The following is a 22597-nucleotide window of genomic DNA, read 5'->3' as shown; positions in this document are numbered from 1 at the left end:
GAGACCCACGTCACCAATCACCATGTCGTTATTACCACAAAATTCTGCGAACAGCTCTCCGTTTTCGCTCATTTCTCCAAGACCATGGCGTCCCATAATTCGCTCATGGTTCGAGTTGTCGGATCCGATCTTCGCATTGAAGTCGCCCAAACAGATCTTGATATCACCCTTCGGAATTCTATCTACGACGGCATTGAGTTGACTGTAGATGTTCTCTTTGTCTTGCAGATCGGCAGCATCGGTTGGCGCATAACATTGGATTATAGTAAGGTTTCGGACCCATGTTCTAAATCTGGCAACGATTATCCTTTCACTTATAGGTTCCCACTTCATAAGCGCAGAGTGTGCCTGAGCGCTTAGTAGGAAGCCAACTGCGCGATGCCGGGGAGCGTGTTCACCCCGTAAACCAGAGTATAGCAGAACTTGTCCCGACGGCGTTCTGTGTTCTCCAAAGTTTGACCAACGGACTTCACTCAGCCCCAGGATCTCAAGCTTCATGCGGCGTGATTTATTAAACTGTCGGAGATTATAACGAACGAAACTGCTGGAGCAATAAAAAAAATCATGCATTCATGCGGAACTAAATTTACTAAAAGCCGGTCATAACGCCGTTGAATAACATCGGAAAATTATTGAATCTTTGATGTGTGGAATCCCAATATTATCGCATGGATGTTGATCTTTATTGCTGCGAAATTGGAATAATCTTAGCATTTGACAATCATATCGCAACCGATTATCAAGAGATTCTGAGGAAGGCCGAATATACATCGATTTTATTTTCATAAATCCATAAATAGCATTAGGGACGGATTTTATTTTATCGTTTATCGATATTATTTTTACGTATTTTTCCTAGTGTGCGATGGTTATGATTGGCTGAACAATGGTTGAAATAAAAATCTTGTACAGTTATTAACAAACTGTAGTTTGACAGATCGACTTATTGAATAAGAGTCCAATTATGAATTATGATTCATATTCAGCAATAAGATTATCTATGTTATGCACTGAGTGAGCCATATCTAACAAATCAAGGATGGCGCGGATGACAACGTTACCGGCGGATGATCAAATGACAGCAGTTCGAGACCCGATTTAGGAAAATTTTAAAATGATCACATATTTATATGGAAATAGCAATTGCTTCAAAATACGTTCATTGGAGATCTTACTGATGTTACCTTCTATGCGTTATTATTTTCGAAGAATTCACATGTAGCTGAATTGAGGCTTAGTAAAATGCTTATTAAAGGCACAGACAAACAGACGTAACAGCTTGAACATTTTTCTGAAAAATCCATCGTCCAACTTCTCTACCACCATCTTGCGAGCATGTTACACGAACCAATGTTTCGTATGACATTGGCACCAGAAGGCGCTGGAGTGAAATGTCAAACTCCAAAGGATTACGACGCTAGCGCCTCTAGTTGTGAAACGCGCAATCAATCAAATTCAAATTGATCGTTGAAGTCATGGTGGATAGAAAATTCTCTAGTGTAACGTCTGTTTGTCTGTGTTAAAGGTTTAACGAATCAGTTAATAAAGTTGTTTTTCAAAATGAGATGTTGTAGTTGTATAACTTCGCCAAAATTGTGTGAACAAAGCTTGTTTAAATTGGGAAAAACACAGATTTATTCACCTAGCGGCGATGATGCCTTTCTCATTTCAGTCATTTGGTTTCGCCTTTAGTAGGTATAGATAAAAAAATTGCTTTCCTTAAGGCTTTTGCAAACGCTTCATTGCAAATTAACCTACCAACCTTATAATTGGTAATTGATACTTTATTAACAAGACTTTTGATCAGGTCAATGAAAGTATTGTTCTATATACCATTTTTGCCTTTCTCGTATACTAAGTATACGGTAAAGGCTATATGATCGCTCCAAAAACAAACTTTTTATAGAAGGCCTGGAGACCCTTAGTGTTATATACCGATCGACTCAGCTCGACGAATTGAGGTGATGTCTGTGTGTATGTGTGTGTGTGTGTGTGTGTGTGTGTGTGTGTGTGTGTGTGTGTGTGTGTGTGTGTGTGTGTGTGTGTGTGTCTGTGCGCACCCGCCCATAAAAAAATGTCACTTATTTTTCAGGTACTTATCCTCAACCGATTTACTCGCAACAAGTTGCATTCGACGTAGGATACTCTACCATTGTTTCCTATTGAAAATTGGTCAGATCGGACTATGGGCTTAGAAGTTATGGCCAAAATACCACTATTTTTATAGAAAAATTGAGTAAAAAAATGTCACTCATTTTTCAGATACTTATCCTCAACCGATTTACCCGCAACAAGTTGCATTAGACGCAGGATACTCTACCATTGTTTCCTATTGAAAATTGGTCGGATCGGACTATGGGCTTGGAAGTTATGGCCAAAATACCACCATTTTATAGAAAAATTTATTAAAAAAATGTCACTCATTTTTAAGGCACTTATCCTTAACCGATTTACTCGCAACAAGTTGCATTTGACGCAGAATACTCTCCCATTGTTTCCTATTGAAAACTGGCCAGATCGGACTATGGGCTCAAGAGTAATGGCCAAAATACTATTTTTATAATGCACTAGAAAGGCACCATCACCGCTAGGTGGATTAATCAGGGTTTTTTCATAACTTTTGAACGTAATGACCGAACGTGATTATTTTGTTGCGAGAAAATCGGTTAAAACTGCTAATGTTTTTCGGTTTTCGTGTGCACACGCACACACATACACATGGACAAACAGACAGATTTTGTTCAGTTCGACGAGCTGAGTCGATTGGTAAATAACATTATGGGTCTCCGAGCCTTCTAAAAAAAGTTCGATTTTGAAGTGAAATGATAGCCTTTTGGTAAAACTCTGTTGTATGAAAAGACGAAGATATTCAAACTTATGTACTATATAGAAGAAATTAAATGGAATGGATTCAAATATCATACTCGCATCAACCGAATGTAAATAGGTATTGCAAAAAATACAATCAAGAAAAGTAACGAGCGTTCACAAAACATCTGCTAATAAGTTGAATATGAATGGACTATTGGTATATAAATATAGATACTTCACAAAGTAGTATTCACAGTAAAAATTTATTAGACTTAATATTCTTTTGTTACATTAGGATGCAAATGCTAGTGGTAAATTTGTACAATTCCATGGTGCAAACTAAACCAGCAACCGTTCAATCTCCTGCTGAATGGTGACGATCTGTGATTTGAGCTGCGAGCCCTCGTTGATCGTTACGGAACATGCCACGATGGGCCGAGACACGCCACAGGCACGGCCTAGCGCTTGCTTCGAACGAACGAACACGTACGGCACGTTCTTGTCCTCGCACAGCAACGGCAAGTGGAGCAGGATTTCCAGCGGTTCGGCATCCGCTGCCATCACGATGAACTCGGACAGACCGCGATTCAGCGTTTTGGTCGCTTCGTTCGCCCCTCGACGCAACTGCTTGTAGTTGACGGCTTGCTGGATCAGAGTCATAATCTTGGAGGTCAATGCCTGATCCGCCAGCGGATAAGCCTTTGGGTTAACTTCATCAGTCTGTGGAGCAAGGAAAGTGGAAAACGATAAAGTTGAGGTTAAAAACGCGTGATCAGATTTTGAACATTTAATGTTTTAATTATTTCTAGGGCAATATTTTCGAGTTGTAACATTTAAGCAACTTACCATCTTCACGTTTAAAGTATACTTTAAATGAACGAATATTAGAAATATAATAGCTTTTAATATGAAACTTTTTTAATGCAAAGCCTCGGCATGTAGCTTCATTGGCCGCTCACAGAGAAATGAATGCTGTTTACCTCGTGTTTCGATTTGCTTTTTTCCAGTAGCCTTTCCAGCTGTCAGTTTGATGAGAATGAATTTGTGCGGGGCGACATCAGCTCAGCAGCTCAATTGAATTATTTCAATTATTTGACAGCACGATTGACTTATTTCAAACTAAGAGCATCATTATCCTCTACACGGTTACTGGCTAAAACTATGGTACCCATTTTCGCCAAAACCGCCACTACTCATTTTAATGACCCGCATAATGGATCAATCAAGGTAACTCATTTTGCACTCACCGCATCAAAACAACGGCGGCACTGTATACGCATATTTCTATTCATGTGTGTTTGACAGAACATGTCTACGGGCAATCTGTTCATTTCATAGCGGCAGTTTTTGCTAATTGATTGGTCCATTACAAACTATACATGGATATTTTCCCGTGCGGTCGACAACAGTATTCTTTAATGTTGACAACTGTAAATGAACAATCTCATATAATGTTTTAACAGTTTGTGGTACGGTTATTTGACAAATAACAATATGTTGAATGGGTTGTTAAGTTATGTCACCATAAAAAATCGTCTGCCTTCGCGTGCAAAATTTTCGCTCAACAGTACACTCACAAAAAATTCCGCATTATATTCATGAGTTCACACATGGATTTTTGCAATGGGGGTAGCGAAATGGATTCCATATTTTTGACACATATATTCCATGCGCCCACATGCATTGCATGAGTGTTCACACATGCTATACATGTGGGTCATAGTATCCATGTGTGAATTTGTATGCAAATAAGTATGTGCCGACGCATGATATGCATATTTCAAAATACATGGATTTTTGCCATAAAGTATGTGTCGATTTTCCTGAGTGTATGATAAAATGTTGACATATAATGCAGGAAATAAAGAACATTTTTGAGACAACATGTTATATGTTGACATTTAGTGATGATGTCAAGCAGTTATGGTTGCATCGATCGAAAAGTATTCGATAACCGCAACGTAAACTGTGAAGCTATATCTTACATCGTAATAATGATTCTGACCATATAACATGTTGTTTTTTTATTATGCGGGGAGTAAAAGCGATTTACCCATTAATGAGTAAATCATGTTTCTGTCAAAAGATGGGTATTATTTTACCCATCAAGGAAAGTGGATTGTTCGACAAAATGGGTGAATAAATACCCATTGTTCAAATTCATTTTAATATATATAGTCGGATAAGGCATTTCAAAACAAAATTTTCAAAACGACTTATTCGACAAAGATTCAAACAACGATTTGACGAATCTGATTGCTCTCCCACGCAAACCAACACCACCAATAGATAGATGAAGGTTTGCGTTACCTTCGCGGATTTTTTCCCCATGCATTTTTGCATACACTGAAAGCAACGGCATAGTAACGTCTACCATATTGAGGGTGAAATTAAAAACATTTTACCACTTGATTTGTGCAGAACGCAACTCATATTTACTCCAACTGTGTATGTTGTAAATTTTACCATGCAATATCCAGAGAAGAGAAGTAATAGATTAAACTGTGTTATTGTCAATTCTACTACGTTCTGCAGTGTTGCACATAGTAAATTTAACTGCGAATTTATATTACGGTTTACTGTGGGTGAGGCAGGTATAATTAAAGAGTAAACAAACAGATCTTCAGTAAGATTTTTTATTATCGTTTTACGTCATGCTTTTTTTTTTCATTAAATCAATTTTCCGGAGAATTCATACGACTGGGAAAACGGCTGCATAACGTTAGAATTCCGAGGTGTAATGCTTAATCCGGAATTCCTTCTGAATTTGCGCTGCAACAGAAGACAAACCATTCTATGTGTCCTTCAGTTGTGAGGTCCTGTGGATTCTACAACGGCAGCAGCGGCATCCGTTCGGAAGGTTTTGATCCGAGGGAAGCTCGGGAAAAGTCTCTTCAACCTTTTCCGTGGATGGTTGCGGAAGTGGTGATAGCAAAACATTTTCCTACAATAATATAATAATTCACAAAACTCCCCATTTTCTTTATGTTTATTATATGAACTTACCGTATGCGGCAGAATTTGTTCAGTTTGCCATATGAAATGGTCTTATAAGGCAGCTCCTCACCTATGTTGCAATGAGCAGCAACATTATCACAAAATATCCTACAAAAATCGTTATAAATTACAGATTAATATTTTCAGCCGTTAAATTTGTTAACTTACCAGTACAGTTCATTGCTTAGTTCAGTTTAAACCGTCCGAAAACTGGTAATCGAGATTGTCAAAATTCCAATATGGAAGAAGGGAAAAGTTATTTTCGTAAAAACGCTGCACAGCTGAAACTACTATGCGCAATAGTATAAATAGTAAACAAAACATAGTTATGATAACTATAATGCGGTTGTTTTACAAAATATCATAGTTAGGGTTACTAGTTTGATGCATAGTAGTGATAAACATGTTTGTGTAGTTGATTTTACGACACAATTATTATCAGTGTATGCGATGTTTTCGGGATTTGGGCACGGAAAATCAAAATCCCGGCCCCATTTAAAGGCTGCCTTACACCTCGGGAAAATTTTCCGCCGGATTTTGATCCCCGTGCATTTTAAATGGGGCCGGGATTTTGATTTTCCGTGCCCAAATCCCAAAAACATCGCATATGCAAAAACACATGGGGAAAAAATCCGCCGACCAAATTCCCGAGGTGTGAGGCTGCCTTAAAATGCACGGGGACCAAATTCCGGCGAATAATTTTCGCTCATTTTTTTCTACTCAATAGTGAGTAGTTTTGTATTGCTATCTCTTTTTTTCCCACAGAAATTTTACTCACTTTTTATTAAAAGTGGAACACTCAAAATTTGAGTGGTTCCTTTTTTCAAAAAGTGAGTAAAATTACAGCAATAAAAAACTACTCACCAGTGAGTAAAATCAAAATGAGCGTGATAAGCAGGAGTTATTCATCAAATGGATCAATCAAGGTAACTCATTTTGCACTCACTGCATCAAAACAATCCCGCACGGAACGATATCTAACAGCGAACAGAAAATCTACCTCGTTAGGACACCAACCACCCTAGTCAAGTTTCAAATTAAGTTTGAACCCAAACCATATGTATAATTCCCTTCGATTTTTGCGAGTGTATTTGTTTACCTCTACCACTCGCACTGTTGAATCGGTTTATAGCCGGTTTAGCCGTATTTGCCGTATTTGCCTCGCGATTTTTGCAGTTGCCATCTTGTCCACACCTCACTTCAGATCGGAAAAAATAAAGCTGCGGAGAAATTACCAGAAAAATCTCTATAAGACTCAGCCCTCGGTTGCGTGGTCACCAGTTTATTTTAGTAAAAACAGAAATAACAATCATTCGACCATTCGATTCGACCCTTGTGTTCGGTATAGGCGGCGGCGGTGACAGTGAGATCTGGCGGAAGTCGATTGAAAGCGTTAACGGCACGTAGACAAAGTACACCGTGGACCCGGCCATCAGCGAGGCAGATGTCATTTCCCTCGATACTGCGATAACTACGGTACAAGATTGGTTTGCCTAGTCGCAGCTGAATTACATTTTCCGTTCCGGTACCAGCAGATTACTTGGTAGCTTTCAACTACGTCAACCTTCGTCGATCTTTGCATATCACCATTTCCGTACACCCTCTAAAGCCATCGGAGATAATGATGCTAGTCATCACCTAGGCCATCGCTACGAAAAATGAGCTTTTTGGAAAGGCCACTTCTGGATCCAATACAGGTAAGTGCCAAAAGATATTTCGAAATGTTTCCGCGATAAACTAAACGAGCTTTATCACTCGATATGAAACGTTTCGTATTTGTAATTTTCACTGTTGTTGATTTATAAACATTTAAATCAAGATAATCGTATCATATCATGTGATGAAACTCGTAGTCTGAATGAGTAGGGTTAGAAAAAACATTAAATACCTAATCCTTCCGATTTTAAACACATTCATTAAAATAATATCCGCTACTCTAACGATTTTAACTTTTATTTTTCTGCCATTCCACAGAGATATTTAACCGTTCCGCAACAAAACTTTGCCTTCGGTAACGAATACATCAGCATAAAAGGATGGCTGGGAAAGCTCCGTTCAACGCTTGCCGAATGGTATAAATGCTCTGAGCGGCGCAACACGGGTCTACAATTTACGAAGCTTTCGGTCTGGATTTCTTGGATTCGGGCAGAATGCTTTACCCACCATTGCTTTCCAATATGTGCAATGAATTGAACCTCACTACCAGTGCTTCTTGCTCCCACTAGAGCCAAACGGCAATTATATCTGGAGGCAACCGACAGTTTCCCTTGGGAATCCGAATGAAATCACGGGAGGATTCCGGATAAAATACCTATAGGATTCAAAACCGAATCCTCAAGTATTCTTATTTTAATGCTGGACAGATTTAGAATGTAATAATGTAAATTATTCTGAATGGATTGAGGATTCCATTCACAATAAATTTTGAATGGAATACCCAAATAATTTCGATTTCAATTCGTAAAGGATTACGAATGTAATCCTGCAAGGATTCGAATTCAATTCGTAAAGGATTAAGTATGTAATCCCGCAAGGATTCCGAATAGATTTCCGAATAGAATTACTAAAGAATACCCAATGGAATCACGAAAAGATTCGGAATGGGATCTCGAATGAATTTCACAGGTAATTACGAAAAGTTTTATTAGTGAATTACGAAAAGATTCATATAATTTCAGAGTTAAATGTGGAATCTATTTCATATTCCATTCCGAATCTTTTAGTGATTTCATTGGGTCTTTAGGAATTCTATTCGTAATCCTTTGTGAATGATATTCGATATTATTTTGAGATTTCATTCGAAATGATTTGGGGATTTTGTTTGAAACCCTTTGGAACTCCAATTGCAATTCTCTACGTATTCTATTCGGAATCCCCTGGAAATTCCATTGAGAATCCTTCCGGGATTTCATTCGAAATTCGCAAGATTTCATTCGGAATACTTTTGAAATTCCATAAAGAGTGTAAAACCTGTAAAACATATGCTAATAAAATATTTAAAATGATTTTATAATTTTATTGTAAACAAACCGAAACATAAAAAGGAACAAAAAGAAGAAGAATCGAGGTACCCATATCTAAATCATATCTAATAAAAATCTAGTAGAGCTGTGGTACTAATATCTAGGAGATGTCTCTGCGTTATCTAAGAGAACCGTTATGTCAAATCCTTTCCGGTTCAAACGGTCTACTCGTCTAAAATTTGAGGTAGACACCGGTTTAAACGGTTGTTGCATTTGAGGCGGATTTGAGGTCTGACAGGTTCTAGAAATCGACCAAAAATATCTAGGAGACTAATTTTTTTGTCTCAGAGATATCACGGGAGATTTCTAGAAGACGTTTCCGAGCGGGTAACGGCGGCACTATATCCCACTCGGAAATTTGTTCTAGACATCTCCGCGATATCTCTGAGACAAAAAGTTGAGTCTCCTAGATATTTTACTTCGATGTCTAGAACCTTTCACATCTCAAATCCGCCTCAAATGCAACAACCGTTTACACCGGTGTCTACCTCGAGTTTTAGACGAGCAAACCGTTTGAACCGAAAGGGATTTGACATATAGGATCTTCTAGATAAAGCAGAGATATCTCTTAGACATGAGAACCACAATTCTTCTAGACTTTTGCTAGATATGGTTTAGATATTGGTACCTAATGATTCTTCTTCTTTTTTGTTGCTTTTTATGCTTCATTTTGTAAAGTGAAAACATGGAAACATATTAAATATTAATCAGTGAATGTTTCTTTTATTTATTTTGTTTTTCATAATAACAATATACAAATGAAGAAAATGGATTGCTCATTGAACTCAAGGATTCCTGAATTCTAACCGTTTTCTGCTGGAGTTTTTTCGGGAATACTGCTAGGTTGCATTCGGAGATTTTTCAACAGTGAAAACTGTGGGGATTCCTTCGGCAATCCTGCTGGGAATCTTTCGGGAATCCTGCAATGATTCCTTCGAGAATTCTGCAAAAAATCCTTCGGGAATCCTTCGCGGATTTGTTTGAGAATCCTGGGGAGATTACTTTGGGAATCTTGTGGCAATTCCTTCGGGACTCCTGCGGAAAATTCTTCTTCCGATTACGCTGGTTTTCCTTCTGGAACACTTCGGAGAATTTTTCGGGAATCCTGTGAGGAGTTCTATCGGATATACTGCGGTGATTCCTTCGGCAATACTGCTGGGAATCCTGTGATGATTCCATCGAGAATTCTGCGGGGACTACTTTGGGAATTCTGTGACGATTCTTTCGGAAATCCTGTGGAGATTCCTTCGGGAATCCTGCGGAGACTGTATCGGGAATACTGCTGGGATTTCTTCGGGTCTTCTGCGGGAATTTTTTCGGGAGTCCTGTTGGAAATACTGCGGAAATGTTTTCACTGTGGAGATTCCTTTGACAATCCTGTACAGCGCAACTACAGAGATAAAAAAGGCGACGAGAAAAAACCGCGAGGGAAGTTATTACCGTTATTGCCGTTTCGGTTTAGCTCGTCGAATTTATTTTATAGGTGAGGGGATCGACGAAGGATGTGCTTTCGACTAGCTGTTTGAAAACAAAATGGTGATTATGCTCAAATGTGCAATGGATAAAATGAAACCCGTGACACATTCATGGGTTGGTGTCTTAGTGAGGTAGATTCCTGTTCGCTTTTAGACATCCTTCCATGCGGGATATACTGTTAGATGACTTTACCCATTAATGGGTACTATGTTATTGTTGATATTATTCCCACCGTGAAAAATTCACCGATTTTCTTTGAAAAAGCGCCACTACCCATTAAAATGGGTAGTGGCGCTTTTTCAAGAAAATGGGTGAATTTTTCACGGTGGGAATAATATCAACAATAACATAGTACCCATTAATGGGTAAAATCATCTAACCGTGTGTGTGTTTGACAGAACATGTCTACGGTGGCGTGATCTGCTCATTTCATAGCGGCAGTTTTTGCTTATAGACCTGTGCAGGAGTTCATGAAATTCACTCACCCGATGGATTTTGACATTTGAGCGGGTCGTCTTCTCGAACAAAAGTTCATTTTGCGTTCATTATGCGACCCGCTCAAACGTCATAATTTCTTGGGGGAGTTCATTTTGCGTTAGTCTATTCGCTTTGACGCAGCCGCGCTGTTGCCATCTAGCGGCGACGGACGTGTGCGTGAAATCACTCCCGAATAGAATGGTATTATACATCTATTTTTCTAGTTATCGTTTTTTGATTACAGCGAATTGTAATGGAATTTTTAATGGAATCATAAAAAGTATCAAACAATAATTATACTACGAATAATATTTATGATAGCGTCTAAAATAATTTGATTTTAGATGATACACTCAATGGGTCGTTAAGTATCGTTACCATTCAAAAAGGCAAATTTTTCCATATATTTTTATTTGGCGATTTTACCAGATATCATTAGTTTATCATCATTTCTTTTTCTTGCAATGATTCGGAGTATAATCGATTTTAACAAAAAAGATTAGTAGTATGAGATTTCGTAAACGAATTCTGGACCAACTAATTATTCAGTGTTTAATCCAGATTGAATAGCGTGTAATGATTATTTAATTATATGCTAACCGTATTATAGGATGTATAATGTTATTCTACGAACTACACAGCAAAAAAAGTTGTTGAATATTACATCGAAATCGCTGCAACCAACTGAATCCATCGGTTATTGAATATTACACGACACGATGTACTCTATAGAGCTTGCTGTGTAATAAACAGTAGCGATGTAATTTCTTCCGACGTACTGAATAAAACGACGTAATCAAAGCGATGTAGATGAATGCAACGTAAAGCAACCCGATATGCATGGTAGGAAATGTGAATTCAGTTATTTTAGTGATTTAATGTTCATAAGATGCTATTTTCAGTTTTTTGAACATATTTTTTTATTATTCAAATTTGCTCACATAATTTTTTTTTCACAGGACTCGAACAAAGGAAATTCATTTATCCCAATCTTTAGGGTTTTTCCCATACAGCTATTGACGCACATAACGGTACTCTTCAGCGGATTAGAATTTATCATTATTCGCCGACTGGAAGCCTAGACAGATGGGTTCTTAGGAGAAGCCGCAATCAGCCCGTTTAATTATTTGTCCATACGCAGCAAAATCAGCCAGGGGCAGCAAGTCATCTAAACACGATCCTGTGATTCAGTGAACTGGTGTGGCGACAGGTGTGCAGCTCCTCACCTGAAACTCGCAGGCCAGTTTCGGATGAATAACCATGTTGCACCTTTCAAACCGAGCGACACGAAAATCGATGATCTAGGAGAACTTCGAATGCTGAAAAAGAGAAAAAAAAGTTCAGCGGGGTTGGTGAGGGAAGATGATATTTGTGAAATCGGTAAACTTCTGGAATTCCGATTGAACTCCATTCTGAATCAAAGGCGATTCCCTTCAAGATCAATGAATCCTTTGGGAATACCAAAAAAAAATCCCCTGAAATTATGAATTGAATTCTCCGGGGGCTCCGATTCACTCCCAAATTCCCAGAGGATTCCCTTCGGAATCCTCCATGGATTCCGAAGGAACTCTTTCAAGAATTCCAAAGGAACTTCTTCGTGGATTCCATATCCATTCCAACCTATCAAGGATTCCTAAAGAACTCCTTCGGAATTCCGAAGGAACTTTTTCGGAGATACCGAAGGAACTCCATTGAAGATTCCGAAGGACTTGCTTCGGGGATTCCGATAGAATTTCTTCGGAGATTTCGAAGGTACTTCTTCGAGGTATCCAAATGATATTCATCGGGGATTCCAAAAAGAATCATCTGGGTTTTTGAAATGTATCCTCCGGGGACTCCAAAAGAACTCTTTCGGGAATTCCGAAGGGACTCTTTCGAGGATTCCAAAAGAGCTCTTTCGAGGATTTCGGAAAAACTCCTTCGGAATTCAAAAGGAATTCCTTAGGAGACACTGGAAGAATTTCTTCGGAATTCCGAAGATTCAGGAGGAACTAAGAGGATTCAGAAGGAACTCATTCGGGAATTCCGCAGGAACTCCTTTGTGAAATCCAAATGAGCTTCCTCGAAGATTTCGGAAGAAATCCTTTGGAATTTCGAAGGAACTACTTAGGAAATTCTGAAGCAACTTCTTCAGGGATTCCAAAGGAGCTCCTTCGAGGACTCCAGAAGGAACCCAAAAAGAATTCTCCGCCGTGGCTTCCGAAATGAATCCTCCGTAATTTCAGTAGGGATTCGCTTCGGGAACACGAGGGATCTCCTCCGCAGTACTCGGAGGATTCCGGGAGACTCTAAAGTAATACTTTCGGGAATTCCGAAGCGACTCTTTCGAGGATTCCGAAGCAACTCCTTCGAGGATTTCGGAAAAACTCCTTCATAATTCCGAAGGAACTCCTTTGTGAATTCCAAATGAACTCCTTCGAAGATTTCCGAAGAAATCCTAGGAGGTTCCAAAAGGAATGCTCTGAGAATTCCAAAAGAAATCCTTCGGGGATTCCGTAGTGATTAACTCCGAAATCTCGGAGGATTCGCTCTGCAGTTCTTTGTGGATTCCCTCCGCCATACTCGAAGCATTCCCTCCGTAATCCACCGTATATTTCGGATTTCCTTAAGATCTCCTTGGGGGATCCTGAAGTAACTCCTTTGGGGATTCCGAAGGAGCTCCTTGGGGTATTCTGAAAAAAGTTTCTTCGGAATCCTTGAAAGAGATCTTTTGGAATCCTTGAAGAAGTGGCTCCGGAATTCTTGTAGGAGTTCCTTAGGAATCCGTGCAGGAGTTCCTTCCAAATTCTTGCAAGACGCCCTCCAGAATACCCAAAGGAATTCTTTAGGAATTCCGAAGGATTTCCTCAGGTTTCCCCGGACGTTTTCTCCGAAATCCCAGGAAATTTCCTCAGCGATTCCCTTCGAAATTAAAGAAGCATTCCCTTCTAAATTAAAAACGCATCCTTTCGAAATCAAAGAAACATTCTCTTCTTCATCAAGTAAACATTACCCTTGGGAATCTCCGGAGGATTCCCTTTGAAATTTCCGGAGAATTCTGTTCGGAATTCTCGGAAGAATCCTCCGGAGCGTGTGGAAATCCTGGAGATCCTTGGGGATTCCGGAGGAAATTCCTTCCAGGATCCCGGAGGGCCCTCCTTAGCCGTGCGGTAAGACGCGTGGCTATAAAGCAAGACCATGCTGAGGGTGACTGGGTTCGATTCCCGGTGCCGGTCCAGGCAATTTTCGGATTCGAAATTGTCTCGACTTCCCTGGGCATAAAAGTATCATCGTGTTAGCCTCATGATATACGAATGCAAAAATGGTAGCTTGGCTTAGAAACCTCCCAGTTAATAACTGTGGAAGTGCTTAATGAACACTAAGCTGCGAGGCGGCCCTGTCCCAGTATGGGGATGTAATGCCAATAAGAAGAAGATCCCGGAGGGAGTCTTTCGGGAATGCAAAAGGAATCTACTGGATTCCGGAATCACTCCGAATTCCACAGAGAATTCCATCGGAGATAGCGAAGAAATTTTTTCGGAGATTCCAAAAAAATCTTATGGGGATTCCGAAGGAACTCCTTCGGCAAATCCATAGGAAATCCTTCGAGGATTCATAAAAGAACTCCTGCGGAATTAAGACGGAACTTCTTCGGGGATACTGAAGGAACTCCTTTGAAGATTCCGAAAGATCATTTTCGTAAATTCCTAAGGAACTTCTTCGAGAATTCCAAGCGCTAATACGAGGAATCCTCTGGGTTTTCAAAAAGGAACACTCCGTGTTTCACTCCGTGAATCACTTTTGGAGATTCCACAAAAAATCCTTCGAGGATTCCCAAAGAACTCCTTCGGAATTATGATAGAACTTCTTGGGGGATCCCGAAGGAATTCCTCTAGAGATTTTTTTTTAGAATACGCGAATGAGCTCTTTTGGAATATCCGAAGAAGTTCGATCAATCTTGTGGACATATTTCAGTGTGAACAACATGTGTGGAGGACATTCCGAAGAAATTTGTGGAGGAACTTTCAGAGGAATTTGTGGAGGAACTTCCGGAGGAATTCCTGGAAGAATTTCCGGAGGAATTTCTGGACGAACTTCCGGAGGAATTCCTGGAAGAACTTTCGGAGGAATTTCTGGACGAACTTCCGGAGGAATTCCTGGAAGAACTTCCGGAGGAATTCGTGGAGGAACTTCCGGAGGAATTCATGGAGGAACTTCCGGAGGAATTCGTGGAGGAGCTTCGGGCGGAATTCGTGGAGGAACTTCCGGAGGAATTTGTGGAGGAACTTCCAAAGGAATTTGTGGAGGAACTTTCAGAGGAATTTGTGGAGGAACTTCCGGGGGAATTCCTGGGGAATCTTCCGAAGGAATTCCTGGAAGAACTTCCGGAGGAATTTCTGGACGACCTTTCGCAGGAATTCCTCGGGAATCTTCCGGAGGAATTTCTGGACGACCTTCCGCAGGAATTCCTGGAGGAACTTTCGGAGGAATTCATGGAAGATCTTCTGGAGGAATTCCTGGAGGAACTTCCGGAGGAATTCCTGGAGGAACTTCCGGAGGAATTCCTGGAGGAACTTCCGGAGGAATTCCTGGAGGAACTTCCGGAGGAATTCCTGGAGGAACTTCCGGAGGAATTCCTGGAGGAACTTCCGGAGAAATTCCTGGAGGAACTTCCGGAGGAAATCCTGGAGGAACTCCCGGAGGAATTCCTGCAGGAACTCCCGGAGGAATTCCTGGAGGAACTTCCGGAGGAATTCCTGGAGGAACTTCCGAAGGAATTCCTGGAGAAACTTCCGAAGGAATTCCTGGAGGAACTTCCGAAGGAATTCCTGGAGGAACTTCCGAAGGAATTCCTGGAGGAACTTCCGAAGGAATTCCTGGAGGAACTTCCGAAGGAATTCCTGGAGGAACTTCCGAAGGAATTCCTGGAGGAACTTCCGAAGGAATTCCTGGAGGAGCTTCCGAAGGAATACCTGGAGGAACTTCCGGGGGAATTCCTGGAGAAACTTCCGGAGGAATTCCTGGAGGAGCTTCCGCAGGAATTCCTGGAGGAACTTCCAGAGGAATTTGTGGAGGAAATTCCGGAGGAGTTCCTGGGGAAACTTCCGGAGGAATTCCTGGAAGAACTTCCGGAGGAATTTCTGGACGAACTTTCGCAGGAAATCCTGGAGGAACTTTCGGAGGAATTCGTGGAAGAACTTCTGGAGGAATTCCTGGAGGAACTTCCGGAGGAATTCCTGGAGGAACTTCCAAAGCAATTCCTGGAGGAACTTCCGAGAAATTCCTGGAGGAACTCCCGGAGGAATTCCTGGAGGAACTTCCAGAGGAAGTCCTGGAGGAGCTTCCGAAGGAATACCTGGAGGAACTTCCGGGGGAATTCCTGGAGAAACTTCCGGAGGAATTCCTGGAGGAACTTCCGGAGGAATTTCTGGAGGAACTTCCGAAGGAATTTGTGGAGGAACTTCCAGAGGAATTTGTGGAGGAAATTCCGGAGGAATTCCTGGAAGAACTTCCGGAGGAATTTCTGGACGAACTTTCGCAGGAAATCCTGGAGGAACTTTCGGAGGAATTCGTGGAAGAACTTTTGGAAGAATTCCTGGAGGAACTTCCGGAGGAATTCCTAGAGGAACTTCCAAAGCAATTCCTGGAGGAACTTCCGAGAATTTCCTGGAGGAACTTCCGGAGGAATTCATGAAGGAACTTCCGCAAGAATTCCTGAAGGAACTTCCGGATGAATTCCTGAAGGAACCTCCGGAGAAATTCCTGGGGGAACTTCGGGAGAAACTTTCAGAGGAATTCCTAGAAGAACTTTCAGAAGAATTCCAGGAAGAACTTCCGGAGGAATCCCTTAACGAACTTCCGCAGGAACTTCTGAAAGAATTCCTGGATAAACTTCCGGAGGAATTCCGGGAGGAACTTTCAACCAATTGATCCAAACTTCAGAACAAGTTTGAAAACCTAGGACATTTGGCTCGGGTATAACTGAGTTTCAAATTGGAGAACTTAGACCATCTGGAGTGCGTATATCTAAGATGCAGATCATACACATGGACTCTGCGAACTTGTATGGACTTGACTTATTGATTTGAGATAGCTATCGAGCGCAGTTGACCTGGTAGGCCAATTGATCCAAACTCCAGAACAGTTAGGAAAACATAGCATATCTGGTTGGGATATAACTGAGTCGCATATCATACGCACGGGCTCTACGGACTTGTATGGACATGACTGGTCGACTCCAGATAGCTACTGGGCGCAGTTGACCTGGTAGACCAATTGATCCAAACTCCAAACTGGTTTGGGCAAAACTATATGGCCTTTATGAAGTGGCATGGACATGACGGGTTCCCATTGGTACGGGTTTCCGTAGTTTTTTTTCCGGCAATCATTCTTCATCAGCCATAGATGTCATTTTGGAGTCGCTCAGGGATATCCAGAAGAAGCATATTGTATATTGGAAACTGTAAGTGATGTTCACACTGAAATATGTCATGTTTATAATAGTGCTGTCCAATGAGAGCTTGAAGTATTGCCTGATTTTCTCAAAATTGCACGCGGCGAACCCTTCATGAAAGGTACCGCCGCGCTTTCTGCTCCCCGTTTACTTGATTCTAATAGGTGAATAGCATTGCGGTGTATCGTTTGGCGCGGCCTTACCTTTCGACAGTCATTCGCCGCGTGAAGTTTTGTGCAAGTACCCATTTGGGAACATTATAAACGCCGCGCAGTGTATCATATCCAGAAAATCTGACAATAGCTAGAAGTTTCTCCATGTCCTGCTCATGCCCATTTGTTGACAAAAAAGGACGAGCAGGACGGGAACAACTTCGAGCTACTTCGAGCTGCTCATTGGACAGCACTAATATGTTTATCACCTCAGAGCGATAGAAAACAATGCATGCATTCTGAGATGATAAACGGCAAAGAATTCCTCTGTTTTTCACTTTTATTCAAAAGAGGGGAAGTCGACGAAGATAATTCTCTCTTGCGAAATTCGCCCTTGTACAAGATAGAGCTTGAAATGAGCATCCTTATAAACATAACTCATCAATATGGTAAAACTAGATGAGATAGATAAGACATCCGTAAAAGAATTGTGAAAATCGGTCAAAATCGGACGCCTGAAAATCAGCTGTTTGAAAATTTAGTTCCCATGATTTCTTTATCGCGGTAGTCCGTGTTAGTAATTTTATAACAGTATTCGCGAGTATTCGTAGTGTTTATTATGTGCTTTTAGAAATGTTTGCTGCTCGAAATATCATAAGCCTGTGAAATGGGAATTGAAATTGTGATGCATTTTTTTTTCGAACGAAATTTTCCCAATGTTTACGTTTGTGATGTAGGCCCTATTCACAGAGAAATGGGAAGTGAAATGTGAGCAGTGAAAATTAGGTAGTTTGAACGAGAAGTGAGAAGTAGGCCACATTTCTGTCTCACTCATCCTCTCTCACCTACTCTCTCTCACTTACTCAATCTCTCACTCACTTCGCTCTAACTCTAAAGCCCCAAACGCAATATAACGGAACGGCGACGGAAACGGCAAATTTGACAGAAAACATATTGGCTGTAAACTGTCAAATTTTCTGTTTCCGTCACCGTTCCGTTGTATTGCGTTTGGGGCTTAACTCTCATCCATTCACTATCTATCACTCACTCACTCAATCTCACAAACACACTCATTCTCACTCACTCGTTCAATCTTACTCACTCGCTCAATCTCACTCACTCTTTCACTCTCATTCACTCACTCACTGCCACTCCCTTACTCAATCTTACTCACTTACTCATACTCACTAACTCTGGCTCACTCACTCACTTTCACTCAATCACTCGTTCCCTCACTCACTTATTTACTCTTGCTCACTTACTCACTCTCACTCACTTTCACTCACTTACTCTTACTCACTCTCTCTCACTCACTCTCACTTACTCTATCACACACACACTCATTCTCACTTAATCACTCGACCACTCTCACTCACTCACAAACTCTCACCCTCACTTTGACACACTCAGTCACCCTCACTTACTTACTTACTCTCACTCACTTGCTCACTCATTTCTTCTTTTTTTTCTCTGCCACTCAATCCCTCTCACTCACCCTTTCCCTTTCTCTCGCTATTTCTCCCCCTTCTCGTTATCTTTCCTTTTTGTCGCTCGTGTGTGTTTGTATAAAGAAATCCAAACAAAACCCAGAAGAGTAAACTCAAACACGGGCGCGGATACGCAGATTCTCAATACCCGAAGCAAAATCCTGAAGTGTAAACCCAATCACGAAAAATGTTTTGACAGTATGGAGACTCATAGGCGGAAAATTTTCCCTGACAAAACCCGGACCACAATGTATTGTGGAGTCAAATTATTGATTCAGTGTATCTGTTCAGATGTTAGCTAAATAAATTAAATACATGTTGTTTTAATGGTATTTAAAACTTTTTCATTGCACCACCTAAACATAACTCATTGGATACCATCTTTTTCCTAAAATAAATTTAGTTTTGCGCGAAATTATGAATTATTCTATTTTTATGAGCGAAATAGCAACATAAATTATTTCAGATTCATACAGACAATTTTCGGAAATACACAGCAAAACAGAATCCAGAGGCTTCCCATCCCCAAAAGATTCTCGTCAATATCCCCAAACAATTTCTGTTGGAATCACCAAAGCATTGCCGTCCGAATCTTCAAAGGATTCCCATCGGCATCATTAAAGACTGCCTGGCAGAATCTCCAAAATATTTCCGTCGGAATCCTAAAAGAATCTTCGACAGGAAAACTTCCGGAATTCCCGAAGGTTTTCCGTCGGGAACCCAAAAGATTCCTGTTGATATCCCTAAATAATTCTAATGTGAATTACTAAAGAAGTGCCGTCGGAATTATTAAAGCATTTCTGTCAGAATCTCCAAAAGAATCCCGTCGGAGTACCCAAAGGATTCCCGTTGGAATTCCCGAAGTATCTTCGTTGAAAAGCCCAAATGATTCACATTAAAAACTCAAAACGATTCTCATCCCCAAAGGATTGCAGTCGAAAGGATTCCGGCTGGAATACCCAAATGATTTTCATTGGAATCCTCAAAAGATTTCCATGTGAATGCTCAAAGAATTCTCATCACAATGGAAATTCCATCTCCAAAAGATTCGCTTAAGGAATTCCAAAAGGATTCTCATCCCCAAGAGATTCTCGTCGAAATCACAAATCAATTACCGTCGAGATCCCTAAAAGATCCCCGTCGATATCTGAAAGAATTTCTGTTTAAAACTGCAAAGACATTTAAGGATTCCTGTAAGATTCTCCAAAAGATTTCCGTCGTAGTACCCAAAGGATTCCCGTTGGAATTCATAAAGTATCCTCGTTGGAAAGTAAAAAGGATTTCCATTCATAAAAGATTCTTGTCGGAATCCTCGAAGAATTCTAAAGAAATACCCTAAAAATTCCTGCTCTCGTCGAAAACGCCAAAGGATTGCCATCGGATTCTCAAAAGGATTGCCATCCCCGAATATTTCCAACGGAAGCCCCCAAAGATTCTCATCGCAACCCTCAATGAATTCTCGCTAGAATCTTCGAAAAATACTGATTGGAATCCACAAAAACTGTGGTCGGAGGCCCCAAAGGATTCTCATCGGAATCCTCAAAGGATTCCCATCGGGATCTTAGAATATGTTGAATATGTGAGAAACTCTACTTGTACTTACGGTATGTTCCGTGTACATCCTGTAGTCCAATCCATGGCGTTACCCTCGTTCACCGCTTCCGAGATGTTCGATGAATGTTCAGCAGCTGACGGCCACGATTGCCAAGATGTTGGTTATGAAAACGTTTTCCGGTTCCCCTGGTTGAATTGACAAATCTACGGACAAAAAGAAAAGAATTTGAATTGAAAAACTCAATAATACAAATAATATTAATAAAATATATAAACTCCAAAGGATTCCCGTTGTGGCGAGGTTATCCCGCAACGATTTCCGACGGATTATCACAATCCACCTGGACTTTTGTTGTTGAAATAATACCTGTTGCAAAGAGCATTCCTCTTGGAATATGTCGAATATGTGAGAAACTCTACTTGTACTTACGGTATGTTCCGTGTATATCCTGTGGTCCGACGTTACTTCGTTCACCGCTTCCGAGCTGTTGAATGTTCAGCAGCTGACGGCCACGATCGCCAATTTGATTATGAAGACGTCTGTTTATTTCAGGCCGATTTAGCTGCGCCCCAGGTATCCATATTCCTGACGGTTATATAAAACCGTGACGGTTTTCCAATGGTTGAATTGACGAATCTACGGAGAAAAAGAAAAGAATTTGAATTGAAAAACTCAATAATACAAACAATACTAATAAAATATAAACTTACCTTACAAGGAAGCAACAAAATTCAATATGGCGCACCGTCGCCAACCAGATCAAAACTGCGATGAGCAAAAGTCTGGTCAGTGTTGCCAAGATTTAATATTGTATAGCAGATGATTGTAATATTACACACAAAAATATGTTATTTTATACATCAGGTTTGGAACCACTTGGTTGCATCTGAATCGATGTAATATTGATCATATTTACATTCAGATATTACACTGATGCAATGTAATGCGAAAAGGTACTTCAGAACATGTGTAATTTCAAGTCGATGTAATTTTACATCTGAAGTAGTGTTAATTTGCATTTGATTTTTGTCACTACATCGAGTTTTTTGATGCGTCGTTGAATTTACGTCGTTATACATTACAATATTTTTTGCTGTGTACGATACTGGATATGATAGTTAGGAAAAAAGATATTTTAGTTACTAGATAAAGATTGTCGCTGTCGTCGCTGTCCGGAACATCTTTTGCTGGCGAGGATAGGGGAGCTAAATGTCAAAGAAGGAAAATCCATACGATTTGACAGGTATGTACCACACATGTTTCGGACAGCAGAACAAAGGGAACAGTAGCGACAATCTTTATCTAGTAACTAAAATATCTTTTGTTAGGAAGGTGTTTTCTCAGTTTATAATAAATAAAATGATCATCAAACAAGTTTTATTTATATTTAATTTACCAACTTATATAATTATTTACCATCTTATATTATATTGCAATTATGTTATTATCATCAGTGCCTCTTCGCAGATTTCGATGGTGCTGCATGTTCCTGTAAGAAATCAAAGAAAACAATGAATAACAGCTTGAAATCAGTCCTGGATGTGCATTTTTCATGCCCCGATTTCTTGATAAGCATGCCCATGGAATAATTAGAACGCCAGCGCTGATTTTTATATAAAATGGTTATTAAGCCCATCATAAACTATTCTCACCTTCGCAAGGTTTTTTCGCTGCTCAACCACATCCGCTTGCGCAATGGCGTACCTCATACCCGGTATGAGGTTGATATTTCTGGAAATAAACAATAAATATATATTATTCATGTTTTGTATAATATAGTTTATACTTACATGCATTATAATCCGTTTAATTTTAGGTTTTCTTTCACACAAACACAATGCACACCGCCATTGACTTCGAAAAAAAAAACTTGAATGGCGGTTGGATCTGTTGCCGATGCGATTGTCACTATCATACTGAAAAAGAAACAACTTCATTTCTGTGTTGGTGAATATCTAAATTATTTATGGTGAGATACGTATACAATAATATGATATCAGGTAATCCTCATTATAACATGTATAATCTGCAAATTATTATATATGATCGTGGTTTTATTTCTGTCAATCATATAATTGTACAAGTATCATACAGTTTAAAATGATTACAAGAGGAATGGAATGCCAATAATATCAACCATTCGGCGTAACATTTATTTCTATTCGGGCTGTTTTTCAACATGGTGA

At 40.1% G+C, this 22597-nt stretch overlaps 1 protein-coding gene and 2 long non-coding RNA genes across 3 annotated transcripts; all 3 read right to left on the bottom strand.

Annotated features, from left to right (window-relative positions):
• Window positions 1-3055: 3055 nt before the first annotated feature.
• Window positions 3056-3816, bottom strand: LOC134218051 (NHP2-like protein 1 homolog). The gene is made up of 2 exons (XM_062696919.1): window positions 3658-3816; window positions 3056-3531 (listed from the first exon to the last, which is right to left on the bottom strand). Exons 1-2 carry the CDS (start codon window positions 3658-3660, stop codon window positions 3151-3153), a joined length of 384 nt encoding a protein of 127 aa, XP_062552903.1. The 5' UTR covers window positions 3661-3816; the 3' UTR covers window positions 3056-3150.
• Window positions 3817-5433: 1617 nt separating this feature from the next.
• On the bottom strand, window positions 5434-6223 carry LOC134218050 (uncharacterized). Its single transcript, XR_009981234.1, has 3 exons — window positions 5977-6223; window positions 5818-5916; window positions 5434-5755 (listed from the first exon to the last, which is right to left on the bottom strand). It is a non-coding gene; the product is annotated as an uncharacterized LOC134218050 (long non-coding RNA).
• Window positions 6224-11679: 5456 nt separating this feature from the next.
• Window positions 11680-21273, bottom strand: LOC134218049 (uncharacterized). Its single transcript, XR_009981233.1, has 4 exons — window positions 21122-21273; window positions 20841-21047; window positions 20460-20614; window positions 11680-12103 (listed from the first exon to the last, which is right to left on the bottom strand). It is a non-coding gene; the product is annotated as an uncharacterized LOC134218049 (long non-coding RNA).
• Between the last annotated feature and the right edge of the window lie 1324 nt (window positions 21274-22597).

This window comes from Armigeres subalbatus, chromosome 2 (assembly GCF_024139115.2).
Source record: "Armigeres subalbatus isolate Guangzhou_Male chromosome 2, GZ_Asu_2, whole genome shotgun sequence".
NCBI classification, from domain to species: domain Eukaryota; kingdom Metazoa; phylum Arthropoda; class Insecta; order Diptera; family Culicidae; genus Armigeres; species Armigeres subalbatus.
This window is presented reverse-complemented; position numbering and strand designations above follow the sequence as displayed.